Raw genomic sequence first — 24,306 nt, 5'->3', positions numbered from 1 at the left:
CTCTAGTTAATTTTAAAATGGATGTGCCTAATTTCACATTAATTATATAAAAGTGTATAATGTAGGGGTGCCTCCATAGCTTAGGAGTTATTGATTGCTTTTAATTATGTAGACCTGTATGCTGACTTGCTAACTTGCTAAGTTCCTTGTACCTGATGACAACTTACACATGCTCCAAAATTTTTTATCTGAAAAAAGCTTTAGTGAGAGCTCTGTGGAAGAGTGACATTGTTGTAACTGGGTCAAAGAAGGTGTGTCAGGCTAACCAGTGTAATGACAGTCAATTAGCATTGCTATAGCCCCGCGGTAAGCCTCATCACAAATGTTTAAAATCTCTGTGCTCTCTTGACTTGTTGGCAATGAGAAAATCATTAAACACTTCATTTTTGAGCCTATCCACTTTTAAGCTCATGCACTGTAAATGTTGCATTTAAATGGTAGAAGGACATACTCCAGTCAATGTATTCCCTTTACATTCAATTGAAAATCATCTACAGACTCAGAGTATGAGACCCTCTCATTTAAGAAACTTTGATTCCACTCAGAGATATTGAAGAGGGCTTTTGAAGTGTGATTTTTTTGACATCTGTAGATTCACTAGATGTGCACCTGATTCATTTTCATAAACATATGGTGTATAGTGTCTCTGCCTGTCACAGTGGTTCAAATTAAAGTGCTTCTCATGAGGGGCTTAGGGTGCCATTCTTCCGCATTTGGGCTAATGCAGAACCAATGAAGTGACACACAGAGTTCACAGTCTTCTTTCAGTCGACCAGAGACGTAGATAATAACATATGGTATGAGGCTAGAGGTTGTAACTGCAAAGGGAGCTCATGGAGCGAAAAAAGGCATAAGCTGCATTTGTGCAGTGATGGGAACCTACAGAGGGGTATAGCATAATGATGCGGTTGGCCAGCGGGACTACAAAAACTGATTTCACAGCTGGGGAAATCCAATTCTCTGTCTAAATCTCCATAACGTAGAGTGGGATATATTTTGGCAGCAAAATGATTTCTTTTTTGGTGTAATTATTCTCAACAAACATTCTCATCATCATTTTAAGAGAGTTTGGTGGTGGGATTTACATGCCGGTTTGTTGTGTGTGTGGGAAGCTTTATTATGCGTGTGTATGCCCGTTACTTCCTGTGTGTGAAGAATGCTTATCATACAAGATGATTTCAGTACATAAAAACTTACAGGCTATGTTCATCATGCCTGATTATCTTGATTACCATGCCTTCAAGAGATGCTCAAATTCCCAAATCCAAAAACAAACACCACAGACAAATCAATAGCCAGACTTCATTAAAGCTGCATTTACCTCTGACCACTTCAGCACACCACCTAAAAGGATCACACTGGCGACTGATAAAGATAGACAGCCTCCTTAGGAGAAAAGTCTCAAAATACACAGCTTTCATTTTCACAGCTGATGGCATTGTCAGAAACAAAATGGAGAAAATGCAAAGACGCTGGGTTGTCTCTGTCTCGACAAAACTTCTCTGGTGTTTAATCAGGAATTCTGGACTTACTACTGTGAATCAGCCAGCAGCAATGCAGAGACCATTAACAGGCGAAACTGCAATTACCTTAGCACGTGAGTGGTGTACATGCTACATCACCAGTCAGGCCTGACCTCAGAGTGAACATAGAGGCTTCAAGATTGATTAACAATAAACTTGAAGCTTGGTAAACAACAGTTCTTTTATTAAAACCTTTTTCACCACAGGAAAAAGAAGAGATGCTTGTCCAGAGGAGATTTATATTTTATTATACAAAGTAATTTTACTACAATTTGCAGACTGATGGAGCAGTGTAGAATGAAAGCTTTGCCAATAATTGAGAGACCTGAAGTAAATTGTGTAAATGCTTTGTTTCATTTTTTAAAGGATATGTTCACATTTTTTCAAGTCTGTCTTAAAACAACACTCACATGCCCATATGTAGATTCAAACAGTTTTTGGTCGCAACAATTATTCATCTTGTCCATACTGGCTCAAGAGATCCTTTCCAAATTTGATTCCAATGTAAAAGATAAGGGAGACATTGCACTGTCTTGTCAATTACACATTCCTTAGTTGAGTGAGAGTTCATATGACGCTTCAGCAATCTGAGTGAGACAAATCAATTGGGTTTCTTACAAAGTTACAGTTTTTAGTGTGAAATTCTTTGTGTAAGTATCCCTCCACCACAACTCAGACAGGAAACACTATCTATTTATTAGTCTATTAGTAGCTGTAACTGCAGTAATACTGCAGGCTGCCACACGCTGCTACATCAAACAAATAAATGCAAACTGTGTCTGACAGATTTCTCCCACAGCCAAACAAAATCCACTATTCAATACAGCTGAGCCACACTTTTCACAAGTTTTCCAGTGCAGTACATTCTAATGTTTGTTCATTATTTCTAATTATTTTCAAAACTGTGTTTAACTACTGAGGCATTCTATCTAGTGCTGTGCCTGCAGGAGCCAAAGTGCATTCACACCCTCTCCTCACACCTCTGCCTAATATTAAGTGTGAGTTCAGGAACTCATCTGTGTGCTAAACCTTCACCATTTGCCATTTACAGCCTTGCACAGAAAGCTGCACAAGGAACCACTGCAGACGTCACTGTTAAATTTAAAGATACTGTACACTATGAACCCGTCTGCCACAGAAAAAGAAGGCACATCGCTGTAAAAATAATAAATAGGCTTTAAATCAACAATAATATATCTTAGTTTTGTAATAATGTCATATAATTATTTCCTACATTTATTTTAAATGTAACAACTAATGAGAAATTTTGACAACTATTTCTTAAAATAGACAATAATTTAATTGTGTGCTGATGGCCCTCGTCTAAGCATCATTAGAATTAAACAGTGAATGTTTCAACTTGGAGTACAACTCAAATACATGGATGACAACAGGAGCAGCTGCTGCATCTTTGGATCTGACTGCAGTTGAATATTTTGCTGAGCATGACAATGATTTGATCGATCACATCAAAGCAACAACTTATGCTCTTCAGGGGAAAGAAAGACATAATATACTCGACCACTGTCTATAGTTTTCCCCTGGGTCAGTAAAAGCAGGGTAAAGGCTAAAATGCATGCGTGGCCCCCGGGTTACAAACATGACATGAAATATGAGCGTGAACAGTGCTGTGTCTTTGAGAGGCAAAGGGGAATCACATGCTTAAGTACAGTACACTGAGTCATTTCATCAGAGATGGTGCGGGAGGTTGCTCCTGAATACACCACAGTATTATAACAAATGACCTTTGCATGTTTTTGTGCCCAGAAGGTGAAGGAAACAATTAGAAACAAAGGCTTTTTGAGAATAAGGGAAGAGACACAACATCATAGATCCACATTATAGCCCTGCTATCAAACCCAATTTGCTTTACTTTCAATGCCACAGTACCCAATGGCTAAACTTGATTTTTTTAGTACTGATCGGAATAAACCCCAAAAAAAATAAATTCTCCTCAAGAGCTTTATCCTGGCAGTCAGTTGCCATGGATATCCAATGTGGTTGCATGTTCAGAGATCAAAGTGATGACGTGGAGGCAACGGCAAATCAAAGACACACAATTCAAAGCAACTTCTTCTTCCCCAAGGTGCTCCTACCCTGGACATATTTTTCACACGTTAGATGAGGACACTTACAGCAGACTATTTTTTAGGTAGAGAAATGACCCAGAAAGCGACAGAAATCAAAGGTCAGAATGACTCCCACTCCAAATTCCTCTTTCTTGCTATCTAACTAGATTCCATTCCTCCGCTCCACCGGCCCTAATACCAAAATAAGATAGTAATCTCCATGGCGGAAGCTTTGGCTTTCTATTGACAGCTGTGCGCGTTATAATGCCTGATCTGGGCTTCGACAGGCCGACAAGGGAGAGGCTTGTATTACAAGGGGAATCAATGGTGCTAGGCCACATCCCTATCAATAGACTGCCACAGCTCTTTTTGCTCATGCTTCCCGCTCTGTAACAGATAAGATTTATCAGAAAAAAAACACAACAAAAATGGGGGAATAAGGGGTCAGGGATGGAAATGGCAACAGACCCTCGGGGTTAAAAATAACACACAGAGGTGATTCTACTAAAACATTTAACCAAGATCTTTAATCTTAAGCAAGCAGTCCAAAAAGGCTAGAAGTACTGCTGGTAAACTTCTCCTTCCATATAGTGGATAAATTACAACGAAATGAGCACCACAATCAACTTGTAGGGCATAAGGCACATGCTAAATGATTTCCAAGATCAAATATTGATATTTCAAATAAGCACCCTTGGTCGGCCTTTATCAGTGGCCTCCTGTAGTCAGCACATTTTTTTCTATCCAGGTTTATGGAGAAATTGAAAGGGGGCGGGAGAAGTGGTTGAGGAGACCATGAGGGAAAAAGACGGGAAAGGACAAAAAAGAAAATGCATTTAATTTGTTCAACCATGGTTGTGTGTTGGTTTCAGCAGAATGGGTTATGTGCCAGTATTTCCCTTTTTCTCAAGGACCTGCCTTTGTACACAGAGCAGTGAGGGTTGCTGGCTCACAGCAAACTCTAATTGCCCTGAGGCCATAGGCAGCAATTTTCAAACAGGGTCATTCATCTTCCCATGGAAAAGGAAATGGTCTTTGGCCCTGATCCTTAATCACCCTCCTGCCGCAGTGAACAAGGTCATCAGGGAAGCCTTGCGACAAACAGACACACATACATTTATGTACACACACAAAGACAGAGGAACTAAAAGACTGAGGTGTATGGGGCGGTCACAGATAGAGACAGGGTGAGAGGGACATGTTTGGTGAGCTGACAAGAGATGGGAAGAAAATTTCTTCTATCTATACAAGTCCATGACATCCTCAGGTGAAATTACAGCAAGGATTACAGCTCTGAGTTACGTTTGTGTTAGGGTTTGGGGTATTCCCTTCAAAGAGTAAGTGAAGAATTCATGTGGATGTGGAAGGGGGGGGGGGCTCTGTCGGAGTAATTTTCAGGCTTAGCTTTGTATTAGACTAAACCAGTGTTAAAATATGAAACGCAAACTTTTCTGCTAAGTTCCTCCCTGGCAGTCTCTCATTACTACTGTTTTTAGTTAGAATACATTTTCAAAGGTATCACAATTTGACATATAATGCACTTATTGCATCTTAAAATGTAGAGCTTGGATAATTCTAAATCAAAAATACATGACTTAATTTGGATCCTTTTTAATACTTTAAAGTTGTTTATTTTCATGCTGCGTCTTACATATGCAGTTTAATTTTTAGGTAGGACTGTAACTAGCAATTATTTTCCTTCCACTCCGATTAGACTGCAGATTAATTTCCTGATTATTTGATAATTGTTTGGTCTATTAAATGCCACAAAATAGTGAAAATTCATTTCACAATTTCCCAGAGCCCAGGTTCATATACAATTTTTAAATATTTTGTTCTGCCTGACAAATGGTCAAAACTCAAAAATACTGAATTTCCTATCATAGACAACTTAAGCAAAAAAAAAGCCAATATTCACATCTTTTTTTGTCATTTTTGATTATGAAATCAAATACCATAATTGTTGGCAATTAATTTTCTTAAAATTAAGTTGACAAAGTTGACATTACTCATGCTGGGCTAGAATCCACAATAATATGATCACAAGAAAGCTCTGCAACAATCTCATTTAACAGAGGAGCAAAGAGCAACACACCTGTACTTGTGTCAGTTTCTGTACTCACCTTGGGACTTTAAAAGTGCTCATAAATGTTTTTTTTACGATAGTGCTCTGATCTTTTCCTGTGTCATTATATTATTATTAATATTAATCAGTGTGTTAATATTTGTTGGTCTGTGTTGAATATCATTAATCTCTTCTAACATCTCTGTCTTCATAGTGAATTGATGTGATCTGCAGTGTCCTCTTTGGCTTTGTATTAAAGTCATGAATATAAATGTTATAACAAGGCTTGAATGAGTCTGATCAGATAAGGTCTGAGTTGGATTTATGGAACAATTTAATCCTGGATCATTCTTTTGGACTCACTTAATCCAGACTTTTTACAATAAACTGCACTTTTCTTTGCCTTGCAATTCAAAACACCAATGAATTAATTTAAGGATAATTATTAATAATAATAATTTAATACATCTAAAACAATGTTGTTCTGATGGTATCTTGTTGTAATAATGCATACTTACATTCATACAGTATGAATGGTTGCTGATTAGCTAAATCTTGTGTTTGTACTGTTGTTTGCAACATGCTTTTGAGACAAAGGGCTTTATAAAAAGACCTCAGTTGACCTCACTAATTACAACAATACAATCAATAAGTAAGATGATATGTCCAGTTGGGAGAGCTATTGGCTTTCTATTGAGAATGTGTGAAGTCTGAAACAGATTGCTGAAATTGGACCCTGCATTTTCTCCGTGTGGACTAAAATTTTTGAGCTCCCTTTTCAATCCATTTCAATATTGCTGTATTTCTCACAGTCGAAGGCTATTATGACTTCAAGGTTGTAATACCAAATCAATGTAGGCATTATATAACAGCTCATGCTGGCAGCTTTACGTCTCCCAAATTAGCCGGAGGTCCCATTTGGGTTCAGTTCCTAATGAGCACAAACCAAATCAGGCAATCAATTTAGTCTCTTTTTAGAAGATGAAAGTTGAAACGTAATCACTAACCTACAGAGAAATGATTTAAACTATACTGTACGTCTGAGCCCTGGGTAGTCATCCTTACATGTGTAAACATGTGGATGACTACTGAAAGACACACGGATTCTTAAAAATACTCTTCACTCATTGCTATTAAGAGCAACAGGTTTCGTTGTAGTTTTTACCAACTCTCTGTAGACACAAAGGAGAAACATTACTGGGCCTTGCTAACAGCTCAGCTGAGAAGACAGTATTCTTGTGCAACATCAAAGGCTGTGCCTGTGTATATAGATCCATGAATAACTTGCATGTAGTCGCTCTCTCTTTAATCCTGCACAGACATAAATTCACACACAATGCATATATAGGCTGGCAGCAAATATATTCAAAGTACAGCAGTGTGCAGAGATTCATTGTCCCCATCATGGAATAAGTCACTCGCTCTGTGACCACCACATGCAAGAGTCAACTAGGTTTTATTCAGAGTTAGAAATGTTTAAGCTAGCTATTTAATGAGGACAGTGCATCAGCAATGCTATAAACAGAATAATGCAAAATTATGCAAATTTTGTTAGTTTTATTAAATCACAATGTTGTGGGAATACTCCTCAGACAGAGCTAGGCCAGCTGTTTCCCCCTGCTTTTAGACTTTGTGTTAAGCTAAGCTAATAACATCACCAAGATATTTCTGTGTCAGACACAGAGATGAAATTAATATTGATCTTCTCATGCAACGTTAATAATAACAATTCCCAAAATGTTGGAATATTCATGTAACTAACCAAAAACAAGAAGAAACAACTAGCATAATATTGTTTGCCATGAGCAAGTGATGTAGAAGCAAATAACTAGTGCATTCGTTGAAATGGAAAAGCAGCAACTTCCAAGGTCTTATATACTGTAAAGTAACTTTAACTGTTATATTAAAAAAATGCTGGCAATAGAAGTTTAACTTTTATAATAGTTTTGTTTCCAGAACCGTTATGCTGGAAAAAAGTTAATTAAACACGATGAGGACTGTGGGATCTCACAGCAAGCTCAAAACTTTTTAGAATGGCTTGGCAAAGGATCTAATACTGACTGTTCCACTTTGATAATCCATGTAAGTCTACTGGCATGTGCTCAGGGATTGATGACATCTGTATCGAAAGAATAAGAATCTCGATTTGATATGTAAGGCCTTGAATAACATTTGGGATGCTTTTAATCCACAATTGCTCTGTTAAAGTCAAAGACAAATATGCTGTATTATTAGAAGGCATTTAAATTCTCTTGACTGAAGTGATATGTTAAGGTTAATTGCATTTAATGGTTGGCATTGTTGGAACTGGCTTTTATAAGCACCTTCAGTGTTTTGTGAGTGGTATTGTCACTTAGTTGCTTCAGTTGTAATTTTAGCTGAACATGTGTATCATGTTATAACCAGTCATCCATCTCTGGAGGCAGCATAGCATGAGGTGAGCCTATAAACCACCCAGAGCATGTTCTGATGCACTGCTGGTCAGCTCAGTGTGCAGTGTGCAGTGTGCAGTGTGCAGTGTGTGTGTGTGTGTGTGTGTCTGTGTGTGTGTGTTTGTAACCGATGTGTGCTGTTTGCTTCCCCCTGTGTGTGTGAATGCTCCGTTGTGACAGTGGCGGCTGACGAGACAGCAGGTTTACACATACAAATACACAAGCATTCCTGGAGGGATCTATATAAGCTGTGTTGTCAGGCATGGGGGACATCCATTACAAAAACTCCTGTTGTTCAAAACCCGTGGAGCTAGCTGCTGGTTCCCACACACTGAGAGACAAACTGCCCCTGAGCATAGACACAAACACAAAGGAGCACATGATCTACAGACATGAAATTACAAACAACTACAAACACGTTCAAACAGAGAGGTATAATGGAAATAGCTCTATATACACACCAAGTGACATGAAAAATTCATAAAGGGAATAACACTGTTGCATACACACTGTAGGGACAGAGAAGCCAGACAATCCATGACAGTGCTGAAATGAGTTTGTCATGTTGATGGCAGGGGGGAACTATTTGGCAGCACACAAAGAAAATCCTAATACTATGCTTCTGTTCTGTTCTGACATTGTGAGTGGATGTGGCAGCAACAGGGCTGACTGATTTTTGAGTGTTTATGTGTGTGTACAAATATATTCAAGTTATAGTAGCTTAAATTAGTTGTGCATGTATGCACATGTGTGAGAGAAAGATGAAGAGATCCTGGTACAAACTGTGTGCGTGGATGTATGTGTGTCTACCCTTCTAATGAACCACACACACCAGCAGGGTCCCCATCAGTCTGCTGTCTGCTAATTAGACCTACTGAGCAACTAGCGCACCGTGAGCATTCATCTCCCACAATTCACTGGGAGCTAGGGTACCTAGCAAAGCAGCCAGATAAACAAGTAGTAAGAGGGATATTGTTGACGAAAGAATAAAAGACAGGTAGGGAAGGAATGAATAAAGAAACATCCCAAAGAATACACAATTACTTGCAGATCTGGGTGCTGGTTGTGAGGGGAAGGTGATCACAGTGACTAACTAACTGAAAAGAAAAGATGACTGACAGCAGGTGGAGAAGTGTAGCACATCTGCCTACACACACTCATGTTCACAAACACACACACACACACACACACACACACACACACACACACACACACGCACACACACACACACACACACCTGTGTGCTCACATGAGCAGATGAACACAAAGTTGAGCACACTCATCAAGCATTATCTAGCAGACTGCCACATGGAGACACACAACATGCTGCACAGAGCCTTCCTCGCTACCTCTTGAAGAGAGAATAAATTAGTGATTATGATATATCCCCAGGCATTAAGCAACATCCCTGATGTACGAGTCAAGGAAAACAGTGAGAAAAAGAGGAGAGAGAGTGGGCATCAAGGTAGGTTAGTGTGCAAAATCTTATCTAGCAACAGTGTCAGTGGATTCTTTGCTTTATGCTGCCCTGTCTCTCTAAACTTTCCTGTAACTCTCCACCCAGTACTATCTATCAGAATCACCCTGAAAACAATCTGAAAATACAGAAATCACACTGTGCCAAAAATGAATGTTGATTCAAATGTAATATAACTGTCATCATGGAAAGTGTATGGCATTATTTCACCACTTCTAAACAGAAAAAAAGCCCAATTAAACTACAAACAATTTAGACCCCCTTTTCCCATATCCTGAGCACCATGCCAGTTGAAGATGATGGACACGAGCAATTTCTTTAACACAGCAGTCATGCAAATCACTTCCACTGCCTCCCCCTCAGCTGTTTTCTCCCATGGTACTCTAGATTGCAGTCCCCTGTCCTAATTGTTCCAAAACATCTCAGGCCAGCAGCACGAGTTAATTGAGAATGAGAGACGCTGATTTCCCACGAAAGCCTTGCATAAATGAGCATTCCCAAAATGACTATCCACATCTAAACAGCAAGCGTAAAATCTATTCTTTCGTTCAACCAGAATTCTACAGAGCTGAAGGGCTCAGGTAGCCACTTAACAAACTGGACTCTTTTTAGTTTATTGTGAATTTTCCCCGTCTCTAAATGAAGTCTGTGTTGTAATCACTCATCAGCAGCGTCCTAGAGTAACTTGGGCATGATATCCCGAGGAAGATGTCATGGTGAGGTGCCCAGTGCTGATGTAACGCGCATGCGAATGAGTGCGTGCTAACCCCTGTTAGTAGCGGTCTGACGTCTGGTAAGCTCACTTCTTTCTAACTCCACAACTAACATTTCGTCATTTTCAAACTTGCGGTCTTCAGACCCAACTGATGCTGACTAAAGTTACATCACTTTAGGCAATTTATTCAACTCATTCTGGAGCAACAAAAGGCTTTATATAATATTTACTCACATTTGTAGTAGTACTCCAAAAGACTCGTAAATAGACAGATGTGAAAAATTGGTGGATTTCCCCTTTAAAGTTACAACGTAAGTTTTCTCTGCTGCCGAACCTGTTTCCTTGCTGGTGATGGTTTTGATATTGGTTGCTTGCCAAGAGCTTCAGCCATCATTGCAATCACAAGACAAGAGGATAGAATACGCCCTCTGGGCGGCGCTACTTCCTCATCCTCCCATGCTGAACTGAGGGCAGACTGGACGCTATGTGACTCACTATTGCAAAGTAGTATTACGAGATGGGACAGTCCGGGGCTAGCTGGTTAGCTAATTTCAGTACATATTTCTGCAACACAATGCATTGACATCTTTGACACAAAGTCAGAACTGTTATTTCTTCAATTCTATTGATAATGTTAGTTAATTTTTAGTTTGAACTAAAATACTTACATATAAATATACAAATTACATATTGACCCTATGAATGAATTTTTAAGATAAATATTTTAAAGCCCCTGAAAACCTGGCTTCAAACAAAGTATTTCTGTATAACATTAAATATTTGTGACCAAGTAAGAAACAATCAAAGTTTTAAAAAAAACCTTTAGTTATCATTTATACATCCGCCAAGGAGGTTAAGTAATCACCCATGTCTGTTTGATTGTTGATTTGTTTATTTATTTGTCAGCAGGATTACGCATAAGTACTCAAACAATTTGCACCAAGCTTGGTAGAGGGATGGGGCATGGGCCAGGAAAGAACCCATTACATTTTGGGGCAGATCTGGATCAATTACTATGAATTTGAATTTTTTTCCTTAGCTAATCTACTTTATCAAGACTGTGTGGGTGTGGTTTGATTACTGTACATGTGATTGACAGTAACCAAATAAGTATGTGACAACACGATTTTTGTATAGAGCCCCGCCATTGAGAAGAGTGCTGAGAAAAACATAAATACAAAATTCTGTGCTGTGAAATAACAAAAACTGTTCTGAAAATATTGGGTTCATGAAGGACATTGGTCACTGTAAAAAGGCAACTGAGAAAATAGGTTTTCAGGGCCTTTAGAATGAGTGTAACCCCTGGATTCCACGGGGCATCGCGTCAGCGACAAAGTTTTGTTTATATTCTTTCATACCTTCCACTTCAGCAGCGGAGCATTTTCTCTGCCCAAACTGATTTTTGTGCTTCTACGATGGGTCCATGGTGAAAATCCTCTGACTGGTTGACTTCTGGCCTGGTGCCATCGGCTATGACGATGTAGTGATGTGATATATGATCAGGAGTCTGCACAGGGTGTGTTATTTTGAAAATTGACCGGATGCTCTATGTCGTTCCTGTGTTTGACTTCCTTTCCGGCTCAATCTGCTTTGTGCAGCTTGTCAAAAATAGACAAAGCATGTATTCTTAGTGGAGCAGGGTGGAGAGCCGTTTACTGGGATGCTTCTGAAATGCACTGTGGTGCGTCTGGTGGAATCACAAGCATTTTCTAGAATGGCTTTGATTAGCTCTAGCAGTTATGTTTTTGATCTGTTTTCTGATCTGATCTAGTGATCAGCACAGATCAAATATACTATATGTAGAGTTCTGAGTCCAGAATTCTTCAAACTAACCCCCCCCCAAAAAAGTCTAAATTCTATGACTATTTGAACTCCAAATCATAAAGTTAGATTAAACTTATTGTATGTTTTCACGTTGATCTTTGTGTTATAAATTTTTAAAATCAGATTTCGCTAGTTTTATTTACACTTAAAATTTAAAACACTAATAAATTCCCAACATATTTTCAAAAGAAAAATTAAAATAATCACCACAAAATACTACTGTATGTGTAAACTTAATTTACTTAGCCTTTGAGTTGAGCTGAAGTGAAATCTTGAAAATATAATAACCTTTTTCTTGTGTGAGCTATGCTTTAGTCCCCCAATTGACCGCCTGACCCACAGAGTGGCGAAGTAAAACAGTGACGAAGAGCGAGATGGAGAGTAAAAGAGAACGAACACGTGTCTGGTGTGTCGGTACGTCCCTGCGGAGCTATCATTAATTTAGCGTAAGATTGGTTCTCTCAACTTCCCACACCTGGACTCATTCTGTTGATCCTGAGATGTCGAGGGATTTGTCACTTCTCACCTTCGAAATAGAAATGCTAGTGTTGATGAAGTGGACCAAAAATAGATGTTTGAGAAGATACCAAAACACACACATTTTATTCTGCACACATATCCTACTCCTTAAACATTTGCACAAATGCTCGAATCCAGCACTGTGTCAGATGGCTATAGCTCAAATCCCTCTACTTCCCAATCCTGAGGGGTGGAGAAAGCTGCCAAACTGGTACAGGTCCTCTCCTTACCTCTCACACCATGGTGTTTGACAGCCAACCAGGGAACTGTAAAATTAAAGGCCTTGGCAAATGAAATTCTGGAAGCTTCATGGGAGCTTGTGGAAGAGGGATGAACAAGGCACACTCCAATAAGGAACACAAAAGCGAAAAGTTAGTGAGGGCAAAAAACTAAATTTTTATTGCTTAGTTACGAAAGTGCATCATCTTGCATCTAACAGCCACATCCTGTGTATTGACAAAAGAGGTATCACTTCATCATTTCACCTTGAAAAGGAGGGTGCTTTATATAAAAGGTCTTTCATAGCACACAGAACTTTATTGACTTCCTTTGATATTAATAGCCTATGACACTAAATGCCATTTTCCCAGAGATGCCACGTTTTTTCATATCTAATGTGACCTTGTTGATTGTGCCAGAGATGGTGGTGTGATGTGTCTCAACTCAGTCATCATCATCGCAGATTACTGATGCCACATAGACAGAGTAGATATGAAGTGCTTTACTTTTGCCCCAGACCTTCAAATCCCACATATGAAGGCCTGACACCAGGTCTTTCTGTGTCAGTTCTGTCCAAATCTCAAGGTATTTAGTGCCTTTCTAATAGCTCTCACTATGGCCTTCCCACACCTGCACTGAGAGAGACATACAAGTGTCAGCACTGACATGAAGGTCCATCATCACTGCACACCAGGCAATCTGTTTTTGAGGGGAAGAGGCTGATAACAGTGGTCCCTGTCTGTTGTCCACCAACCCACCTCTCCACCAACCCTGTCTCACCCTTGAGGGAGAGTTATTTCTTTAATATGAACAGTGAATGGTTCAATTTGTCCTCTGGGTGTCAAAGGACTGCTCGGCGTGATTACTTTCTTGGCACGGCAATGACATTCATTGGCTTGGATTCAGGACATATGGGAGAAAGGCCTCTGTTAGGCCAGATCAGGTGAGTGACAGATAGAGACAGACAGAGACAGAAAGAGAGAGACATTCAAACAGAGAGAAATGTAGAGAAAGAGAGCAGTGGCAAGGCTGGCTTTGCACACCTCAACGAACAGCAGCACTTCAGCCCTCGATAGAATGAGAAATATGGTATCCTGTCTTGAGTGATTTAGCATGGAAAAAAGCAATGCAGCTACAATCCACCCATGCTCACTCACAAAAACACATAAAATATTGGAGGAGGGGCAAGAGGATTTCTAAACCTGATTATCAACAAAACAAAACATTCAGCCCACAGGTAGCTTTGTCCACACAACTCAGAAAGCTGGCTTCAAGATCTGGTATCCAAATCTTCTACAAGGAAATACACTGAATATACTACACTCTGGGTCATACACAATGGATTTAAGATCATTTTAAGATATTAAAGTAATAGTTTGACATTTTGCTTTTTTGCAGAGAGTTATATGAGAAGACTGATACCACTGTCATGTCTGTATGCTAAATACGTAGCCAGCAGCCAGGAAGCGGTTAGCTTTGCCAATTCAGCACGTAATTCCCTGTAAAACAGCAACATGTTGTTTTTATACTTTTGTTTCTGTTTTTTTTTTTTTTCTTTTTTACTTAGAGGTGCTGGTAGGTGGGTTTTTTTTACATTTGGATGGAGCTAAGCTAGCTGTTTTCCCTTTTTTCTAGTCTTTGTGTTATGCTAAGCTAACAACCTGCTGGCTTTACTTTCATATTGAACGGACAGATGTGTGCAGTGTATTTTCCAAAATGTCACACAACTACTTCAACTACTTCTTCCCTGCATTGTTTTTTTCAAGCATTGGACCAAACAGAGGAAAGAGGTTGAAACATTTCGACTGTAAACTTCTGGCTTTGAACTGGATCACACACAACACACACTACACACATACATTTGGAAGCATACACAAATATACACACGTGCTTTCTCGCACAAGACATTTTCAACCCTAAACCTTCTCATACAAATTTCCTCTATGTCTCTCCAAGTTTCCCATCAACTGCTACTGTACCTGAATAGTGGGAGGCGAGCGCTGTTTCCTGGTGGTCGTGGTGGACAGGGTGGTGGTGGTTTCGATAAAGGTGGTGGACATCTCTGGCGGTGCCGAGGTGGTGGTGCGTGCTGCACCCCGACTGGCTGGCACGTCGCCCACCAGCCGCACGCTGCCGTTCACCTTTATATTGGCATGGCCCTCAGCAGCCATGTTGAGGACTTTGAGGCCATTGTAGTAGAGGCCAGAAAGCTGGCCCTGGTAGGGCCGTTTCCGGTCATTTCCACCAATGGAGATAGTCGCCTGGGTGTTGAAGATTGTCAGCTGCCGGCCTGGCACAGGAGGGAGGAAAGCGTATTAATATGTGTATGAGGCAGGATGAAGGAATATGTGATGTGACAGACAGATAAAGCTGTCATAAAAAGCACTACATTTTGACATGCACCACCTTTATCAGGGACTACACTTTTACTGCAAAATAGATGCAGTAATAAAAGATTAAACATATATGTTATAACTTTATATTTTCCTTTAGTACTTGATTAAATGAGTGTGGATGAAGTTAAAACATGCTTTTACACTGAAAAAAATAGCTATCAGTTCTAAACCCCATCTTTCTGTTCTTTTTAAAAGACTACAGCGACATGCACTGTTATCTAGAGTAGGAAGGCTTTTTATGTTGATAAAAAGGAAAAGGCACCACTGAAAGAGATTACTAAAAATAACTGACACTTTGCAGCTATAGCAGCATTATCAGGAGGGAGCAAACATATGTAGGTGTTAAAAAACATTTGAAAAATGAGCTGGAACATGTTCCACAGAGACTCTTAATATTCTCGGGACAAAACAGTGGACTCGTGGTAAAAATTATTAAAAAATATGTATACAGTCTTTGGCATATTATGATAAAGTATGAGCAATACACACTCACTACATGTCATGGTGAATTTGATTGGGAGAAGCCTAAATATCACTGTCAAAACGCATTGCTCATGCATTAATTATGAAATGAAAATACACCAAACTTTCACATTACAGGAATCATAATTAAAAATCTCATTGTGTAATTTACAGACACATAGCACTGCAAGTTTGTTATATTTGCAGCATCTGCACAATTATAATACATAATGGACTGGGCATGGGATGACAGGGACAGGACGTTCATATCACAGAGGCGCAAATGAAGTAGCATGTGTAAAGTCATGCATGGAGCAGCAATGGGATTTTTCACACTTGTCTATGTTTTAGCGGTTGTTAAAGGGACTTTATAATCAGGTTAAGATGTTTATGTGCATTGAATTTTAAATGCAGTTTATAATGATATTATGTGAATAAGAAAAAAATTAATACACACCAAAAAAGAAGGGGAGCAGACTTTTCAATCCCCGCTTATGTTTTTAACATAAATGAGGTGCTGATATGATAATCTCAGTGGTTGAAAAGCACAAGTCTATCACGACGCAGTGTACAGTAGCAGGCTTATTGTGATGTCAAACAGGCTCCAGTTAACTCCTCATCATCAAACAAGTGAGGATATTTTACAGTGTGATGTGTATAACTACAATCGGATAAATTACAGCAGGGAAAAGTACCTGTTTGGAAAGTTTTCAGGGGGATATGCCCACTGATTAGTTTGTTCTCAAACACTGCAGAGAATTTGAGCCAAGGGAGCTTATTGTCCTCTCAAAACAATCTGCCTACTGATGCAGCATAATATAATAATAATTATGCCTTCTCCTAGTCAATTTTTGCACTTGATACTTAAAATCCTGTGGCTGCACTGTTTATAAAATCTCTTCCCAGTCCCTTTAACTGGACACCATGAGTCAATATAATTTAAAAAGATGATGATGAAAAAAAGGGGAAACAAATAAAACGAAAATAAAAATAAAACAAAGGAAAGTACAAAAAGTAACAAAAAACGGTTTACTGTTTAACTTGTTTTTTAAAATGGTTTAAAGGATGGTTATTCATTCTCAGAGGTTGAAAGGGAACAAGCCAATGAAATGACAGAAAATCAAAAGAAAAACATTCTGGAAGTTCGATAAAGATTTACCTTTCTCCTGAAGCCAATCTTCTACTGGCCGGGTATATTTGAATGGGATTTTCTTATTTGCCATTTGATAGCGCTCAATGTCGCTGTTGCCTTCAAAGTTTGAAAGTTTAACAAACAGCTTGAAACAGTTGGCAACAGCTACAGACATCACACATTTATACAGTGGTTTATAATGAATTTTATCTTTGTTTAGAAATATTTATAGAAGCTTTATGATGATATTTTTTCAAGAAGCTTTACTTTAGTTTAAATTTTTTAAATTCATATTTAAAAAGCACACTCCACACCAATATTTAACAAAATATCTATGGATTAACAGCACAGCACATATCCATAGCAGTCAAGGAATCAAAAAACTGCATAAATAAACTGCAGCAATAAGTAAAAACACAGGAAATGCATCACAATCTACATAACAAATCATATAATACATTCATCATATTTCATTGCAAAGACAAAAGGAGGGTAATCAAATGGTTAAAAAGGTAGACATGTATTTAATGCCTTTCTTTGAAACAAATTGGAGATAATTTATGTGCAGCAATTCTTCCCACTGGACACCACCCGCTTTTACATTCCAAGGGCCAAGGAATGATTCGGTTTAGTAGCTCATTCGGAGAAAAAGGAGCTGTGCAGCAGGTTTGCAGGGAAAGGGGGGCGATGTTAGAGGAGGAAGTGGTAATTTGAGGTACTGCGGACCTATTGGGAGTGCCCCATAGTGACAAAGATTTGAAGAGGACAATGCATAAAAATGAGATCATTACTGACATCATGGGAGGCCTTTTGGGTAAAAAAGTGCTACGCCACAGCTGCCACATTCCCCTCTGCTAAGACCATAGAGCTAATATGTTCCAAGTATATGGGAATTAAAAATAATAGACTAGCTTTTAAAGAGACTGCTGTATGTGTATTATTTCTGGCATGATAGGATTTCTCGTTGTGTATGTGCCAGGATGCGATATTTTGTCTGACAATCACAGAAGCATTTCCACTGAAAGCCACCGCGAGTCTGTCAATGCTGACAACTTGAAATGTACAGCTTTGCCTTCAAACACTTTGAGGTTTGACAAAAGAGTGTGAAGCCTGTATAGAATTATGAATGACAGTATGATGTCACTCAATACCCAGGTGGGAAAGTATTCGGAGGAAAAAAGGTACCAATAGAGCATCGTTTATAACACATCTAGAAGGGCAAGACTTGTGAAAAAACGCCTTGTGGAAATGTGTCGAGTTATCAATGACTGATTTTACACACACAAACACACACACACACACACACACACACACACACACACACACACACACACACACACACTCATGGGGATCTCATTGCTCAGTGATTTGCAGCACACCTAAGTTTGAACTGCACTGTTTTCACCTGCTGATTAAAATTGTACATAGGGAATGAATGCAACACAATTTTATTAAACCATTCAATAAACTACCTATGCTCCAAAGTAGTTATGTAAATCATAAGCGTCTCTCAATTTCCTCTGCTTCTCTCAATTCTATCTTTCTAATATCCCTTTCTACCTGTTTCTACCTGGTGAAACCAACCAAATGCTCAGTTTACAGCCAGGTGAGAAGCAATGTGGATATGGCAAGGGAACTCAAGGAGCTAAAGCGCTGTGTCTGCAGCGTGCCAGCAGGTTAATCAGCAACTAGCAGGACTCCCTCCCCATTTCTTTGATCTCAAGCAGGTCTCAGGTGGCAGCCAATACACTCTACTCTAAGCAAGGTCGATAGAAGGAGACATGATAGTTGTATGTGAAAGCTTGGTACAGAAAGAACAGTTAGGAGTTTGGGGGAGTGGGTTGAGAACTGGGAATAACAGGGGAGGAAGGACAAACAGCATCTATGAAACGTCACCGCAATCTCTCCAGCTTCTGTCTTTTGCTAAATGTCCCAATTGCAGTCTAATATTGTTATTTAGCTGAAGTTAAATCACATATGAAACTGAGAGAAGGGGGTATTAGCTTGCAGCGCATTGCTAATGGCGTGGTCCCAGGTATAGCTCTTACATTGTTCTGGGTGATTAATGAGGTGACAGTCCCCCTGTAATGCATAAACCACAAGCTAATTGTCCAACTAATGAGAAAAATCTTTCTAGTTTGTCAATTTGATATTCAATTTCTAAAGGTGACTTCAGAATGGATGACCTTGCCAATAATAACACTACTGTTTATTATAAAATCACTCTGACTTCAAGGTTTTTTTTTTCCAAAGCAGAGTGATATTTCCTCACAGAATTTTCATCAACATTTCAGTTTACTGGAGGAAAGAGAAAAGTGCACTTTAGTGTCATTATGGGTTTGATGTTTTGTCACCGTCACAGAGCCCATGTTACTGGAACTAAAATCCATATTTCAGTTTTTGGGTCACACACACTGTTCAACCTATATTTCTATGTAAATAAGTGTGATTTGAGTGTTTTGTGTCTAAAAATTATTTATTTCTGTTTTGTTTTTATAATGGTCTGGCTATAAATATTAATCACATAATTTCTTTTTTGTTATATATATATATTTAGCCAAAAGAAAATATAAATCAAACCCATATGAGTCATCTTGTACAAAGGTTGTCTCAAAGGTCCCATGAAATGGAATTTTTACTTGCTCAAAGTAATCTAATTCATTTTGAAACAATTTGTTGATTCAGGACAGAGGGATCAATCTGAATTCGAAACTATGTAACTTCTGAAATAAGACGTAACCCATTTTTCTTTGTGCTAATAAAAAGTTGACTTCAAAAGCAATAAAACAAACCCCACCTAATGTTAGCAGTGTGGTTTATAGCCAACCACTACATGTTATACTGTGGCATTATACAGTATATTGGTGTAGGTGTACTGTACTATCTTGTGGATCATCACATCACTTGTATATTTTGATTTTATACCGTTTTTAGGTTGTCTTGCTAACATTTGGCCAGGGAAAACAGATTAAAGACAGATTAGCCCTCTAGGCTAACTCATCTACTGGCTCATTTACGGTTCTTTTTTCTTTTGATCGATGAATATCGTCTCCTTCAAATAGCTTTAAAATAAGAAAGCTGAATTTAAAACCACAAGGTAGTATTTACCATTATCCCGTAATTGTCACCTATTGCCACAGTTGCTGCTGTTAAAGGGATGGGTTTAAGTGTAAATGGTTAATTTGATAGTACTTCCAGAAAGATGAATTTTGGTTGAACATTTTAGTTAAGCCAGCATTAGGTCACTACAGAAGATGCACTGTTTTTCTAAAAGTTCAAGTGGCCATTTCATGGGATCTTGAAAGGCCCTCAAAAACTTCTAAAAAGCCCTCTAAAAGCTTTTTACCATGAGCAAAGCGGTCCTACACAAACATAAAAAGAATCTTTGAAGCATGCATTGATACAGTCAAGTAGTTTAATGCCAATGTGTTATCACTAAAAAGGCCTATAAATTATTGAATGATGCAGGTATTTTTTTAAAACAGTTTTTCGTGTCTATACAAAGTTTGCTTCTGTGTCTTTTATCCCTAATGCATGCCTTCACCATTTTTCTCCCCTGGCCAAAACAATGTTTTAATGTTTTCCCTTTGGTGGCAGCTATTCAGTCAACACAGACACTGGCACGGCAAAAGTCATCTGCTGGTTGGTCGCTTCGTTTTACTCAGTTTGCTTGCCAGACTAATCTCACTGGGGTTCCATCACAGGGCCAGTGCTGAGAGCTCATCAAAACTGTGAAAATGGCTACCGCGACATTCTCCTGGCATTCTCTCCATTTGAGGATGATAAGTACATTTGATATACTGTTGCCCTGTCCAAAAAAAATCATCATTCCGCAGCTCAACTCCATAGCTAGCTGTTGCAGCCCCTGGTTATGAATATCTAGCACCACCCACCTCCTTTTCAATCTACATTTGACTTTCTTCTCTGTCTTTCCCCTCTCTCTTTGGCTATTCATCCCTCTACTCAAGTTTCTCTCTATTCTCTCTTTCTCTTCAGCCCACTATCCATCCAGCTGTCCTCTGCTCCTTCATCTGCTCCCTCCTATTCTCTTTCTCCCTGTCTCTCTCCAGTGCAATCAGCCCTCCTTGCTCTTCTTGCCTGAATCAGGCCTCTTCAGCTACAGCCACAATTCTGGTATCATTTATCTACTCTCCATTCCCTTTCTCTTCCTTTCTACCCATCTATCTGTCTATATGTCAGCTCTTTTACCCTTTTTTTTTCACTAATTCCTGTCATCTACTCCATTAAATGCTTCTGTATTCCCTCAATGGCTGCATTTCTTTTCTATTCATCCATGTCCCTCTGTTTCTCCTTCTTGCTTTCCCTCTTTCCTTCTTCCATTCTATCTCAGATGTCAGCAAAGCCAGGGTGTAAATTCATCATTTATCAGGTTGCTCAGAAATGTATGGTGTTGAGAGGATGAATTAGACTGGCGGCTTCTACTCTCAGCTTAGTCTGATTCTGAGAGTGACAGATTGTGTCTCAGATAGGGCTAATCATGTTTGGCCCCCAGGACGCTTGGGGATTTATCTTGTTCCCAAAGAATAGTTTTGTCTGTATTTCAAGACAAGATTGGCAGATCTTTTCAGTGCACCTATTTCAGGTTGTGGGAGTCAGAACATTGTGCGCACCACTGCATGGATGAAGGACTTTGTATGTTTGAGTGCATATGTGAGTCTGAAAATGAACACAAGGCCATTCTCGTTATGACCATACCTCTTGTACCCACCATCAAGAATGGAACACACACACAGACACACTTTCCCTGAGGCCCAAGAAGAGTAGTTAGGCCAATGGTCATTCATCTGAGACAATGCCTGAACCTCAGACAGCTCCGGCAATGTATGATGCAGAACTTCCGGCCAGCTCGGTCTAGTAATTCTTTGATTCAAAGATTCAAACTCATGCAAAAAGATCATGTAATCCAAAATCAAAGAGTACAGGGATTCAGAGTGTTATATAAGGAAATTGGAACCCTCTCACTAAACAAAGACAGGCCCCTGCAGTAATGTGGGTTGTCACAAAAGTACACAGAATTGTAGAAGAGATGCACAGCCCTGATGAACACCGACTGGAAAAGGATGAGAAAAGCAGATGAAAAAGGAATTTGGGGACAAAAAAGAGAATGGAGATCTAAGAGGGCACTGTTAGACAGGGAGAATAATTAGAGAAAGGGAGAGACAAAGCAGTGAACACACACATACACTCAACACCCACACACAAACACTCACTGAACACGTGTAAGCTGCAGGAGCTTGATGGAGATGCTGCTGTATGGGATCAGTGTGGGTTTATTTTTATATAGAAGAATAGGCCTGTGAGGCATAGAAGTCCTCCTCTATCTCATTTCTTAATACTTCCATATGTTTTTCAGTATGTTTAGTGAAAACCACTCTGGATATATTGTGCATAATTAACCTTGCATTACCTATGATCTTATTCACGTCATCCTGAACTGTCAATAAAGGAGAAAAACAGAAAATTCAAGGAAAAGGATTATTATGGTTTATTACAATGTTGCCCTTACAGTACTTTTTGTAGTTTTCCATCATTCTGTCAGCTATGATGACACTGAACTCAATGTAATTGCTGAGATCTGGGAACATGGCAACATTGCTACAACTATAGTCCGACAGGGCAACAAAAGCAGTCAGACGTTCCGATAGGTTGCAAACAAACCAAAAGTAACCAGTTTTCATCATTAATTCAATTATGTAATAAATCCAATCAAGTTCAGTGTTTCAGCAGCTAGTGTCGGAATTACCTCACCTCTGTTTCCTTTGACTACAAAAGTGAACACCTAGGCCAGAAGGGAGAGATATCTCTTTCTCTTCTGGGAAGAGAGCTTTGTTTCAGGTTCATTGTTGTTATCTCAACATATGCTACACAGTCCCTAGTCACTTTATCAGGTTTACCTATACAGTCCAATGCAATCCAGTACAACAGCTCTGCTACACATATTCTACTGTACCTTTAATAAAGCTTATAAAAGCCAGTTTTTGTTAAAACTTTGCAATATGTTTTAATTTGACTGTGTTTATAACTGAGGTCATAGTTAGGGGTGGTGTTGTACTGGACTACATTATTTTACTGTATAAATAGGGTGGCAAAAATTAGAAGTACCTCTCAATATAATCCAGACCAGTTCAACACCACTACAAATTACAATCTCAATAATTAAAATATGGGTAAATTAATATCTCACTGAAAGTGTCATTAAAACTGAACATTATTATGTTTGTAAAGGTAAAAGTTATGGATGAACTGTTGTGTTAGATTGCATTAGACTGTACAGTTGTACCTACTAAAGTGACTCATTGTAGATAATTCAGTATGCGACAAGTGTACCTTTGCTGAAGAGCTATTGGTGCATCTTCTATGGTTTTGCCCCACCTCATACATTTCTGAAGTGCAATTTTTTAAAAGGTTCTCAAAAGCCTGGTCCAGGGACATCCTGCCCAAATATGACCAAGAATTAAATTTTCATATTATGTGCAGATTGCTCTGCACCTATGAATAGTTGCTACTAAGAAACTTATTCTTCTGACCTGGAAGTCTGCCGCGCCGTCCTGCTTTGCATGTTGGCTCAAGGAGATGTTAGTCATTGTACAAACTGAAAAACAACATCTGCTCAACACCAATACAAAGAATAGATTTGAGAGAAAATGGTAACTTTTCTTGGCTCAGTGTATTACGCCACATTCGTGATGGTCATACACTTGGCAGCATTAGTCCTTCAGACTTGTGTGGCTATTTGTGTGCATGCGTTTTTCAAACACAACTGTTTGCTCGTGTCACTTTCCCTTGCTCCTGAGATATACGGTAAGCATTGTGATAACTGACATCTTACTTATGTTATCTTTTCTATTGTCTGGCAGCCTTTTAGTTTTGTCTAGTTTAATTTCCTTTTGTTTCTATAATTTTTAGATATTAGAAACTGTAATAAAATAAAAGATAACCAAAAGCAAAATTGGGTTTACCCAGATTATTTAAACCACATCATTTGAAGGTAATATTAAAACTGAACACACCTAAAATGTCAGTAATAATCTCTTATTGCACAATGAAGCTGTCTTTGCACAACTATGGCAAGTACAGTGGCTCAGGTTGAACTAGACAGTTGTTCAGTAAACTACGATGATTTTTAAATGGATAGTTTTGGTAATATCTTTACTGTTGACCTCTTCCTAATAATTTTAGCTAACCTAATTTTTCACCTAATTTTTAGCAATATTACTTCTGAAATTCCCAGATGTCAGCAATTTACTTAGTGAGCACTTTATTATTATGACTGTTATTCATAAGTTGTATTAAATTGGAATTATCCTTTAAGAAGTTATTTATGGACAAACAATTAAAAAAAGGAAATGCTTGTAAATCTGCCAAAAAATTGCCCATTTAATAATAAAAAGCAGGTCATGGTGTAAAATCCTCCTGCTGCTATTTAAAGCAGATCATAACACCTCTATACTT

The 24,306-nt window shown here is 38.8% G+C and overlaps 1 protein-coding gene across 2 annotated transcripts in view; it reads right to left on the bottom strand.

Annotated features, from left to right (window-relative positions):
* nrxn3b (neurexin 3b) overlaps positions 1–24,306 on the bottom strand; it is a 270,387-nt gene that overhangs the window by 15,621 nt on the left and 230,460 nt on the right. For both annotated transcript variants that reach the window (XM_040125526.1, XM_040125524.1), the window contains 2 exons: positions 16,861–16,950; positions 14,823–15,133 (listed from right to left, as the gene is read on the bottom strand). In XM_040125526.1, coding sequence (XP_039981460.1) covers positions 14,823–15,133; positions 16,861–16,950 — 401 coding nt within the window. The remainder of the gene's footprint in view (positions 1–14,822; positions 15,134–16,860; positions 16,951–24,306) is intronic.

This window comes from Xiphias gladius, chromosome 4 (assembly GCF_016859285.1).
Source record: "Xiphias gladius isolate SHS-SW01 ecotype Sanya breed wild chromosome 4, ASM1685928v1, whole genome shotgun sequence".
Taxonomy (NCBI): domain Eukaryota; kingdom Metazoa; phylum Chordata; class Actinopteri; order Istiophoriformes; family Xiphiidae; genus Xiphias; species Xiphias gladius.
The sequence above is the reverse complement of the archived record's forward strand: the minus strand, read 5'-3'. Positions and strand labels throughout refer to the sequence as shown.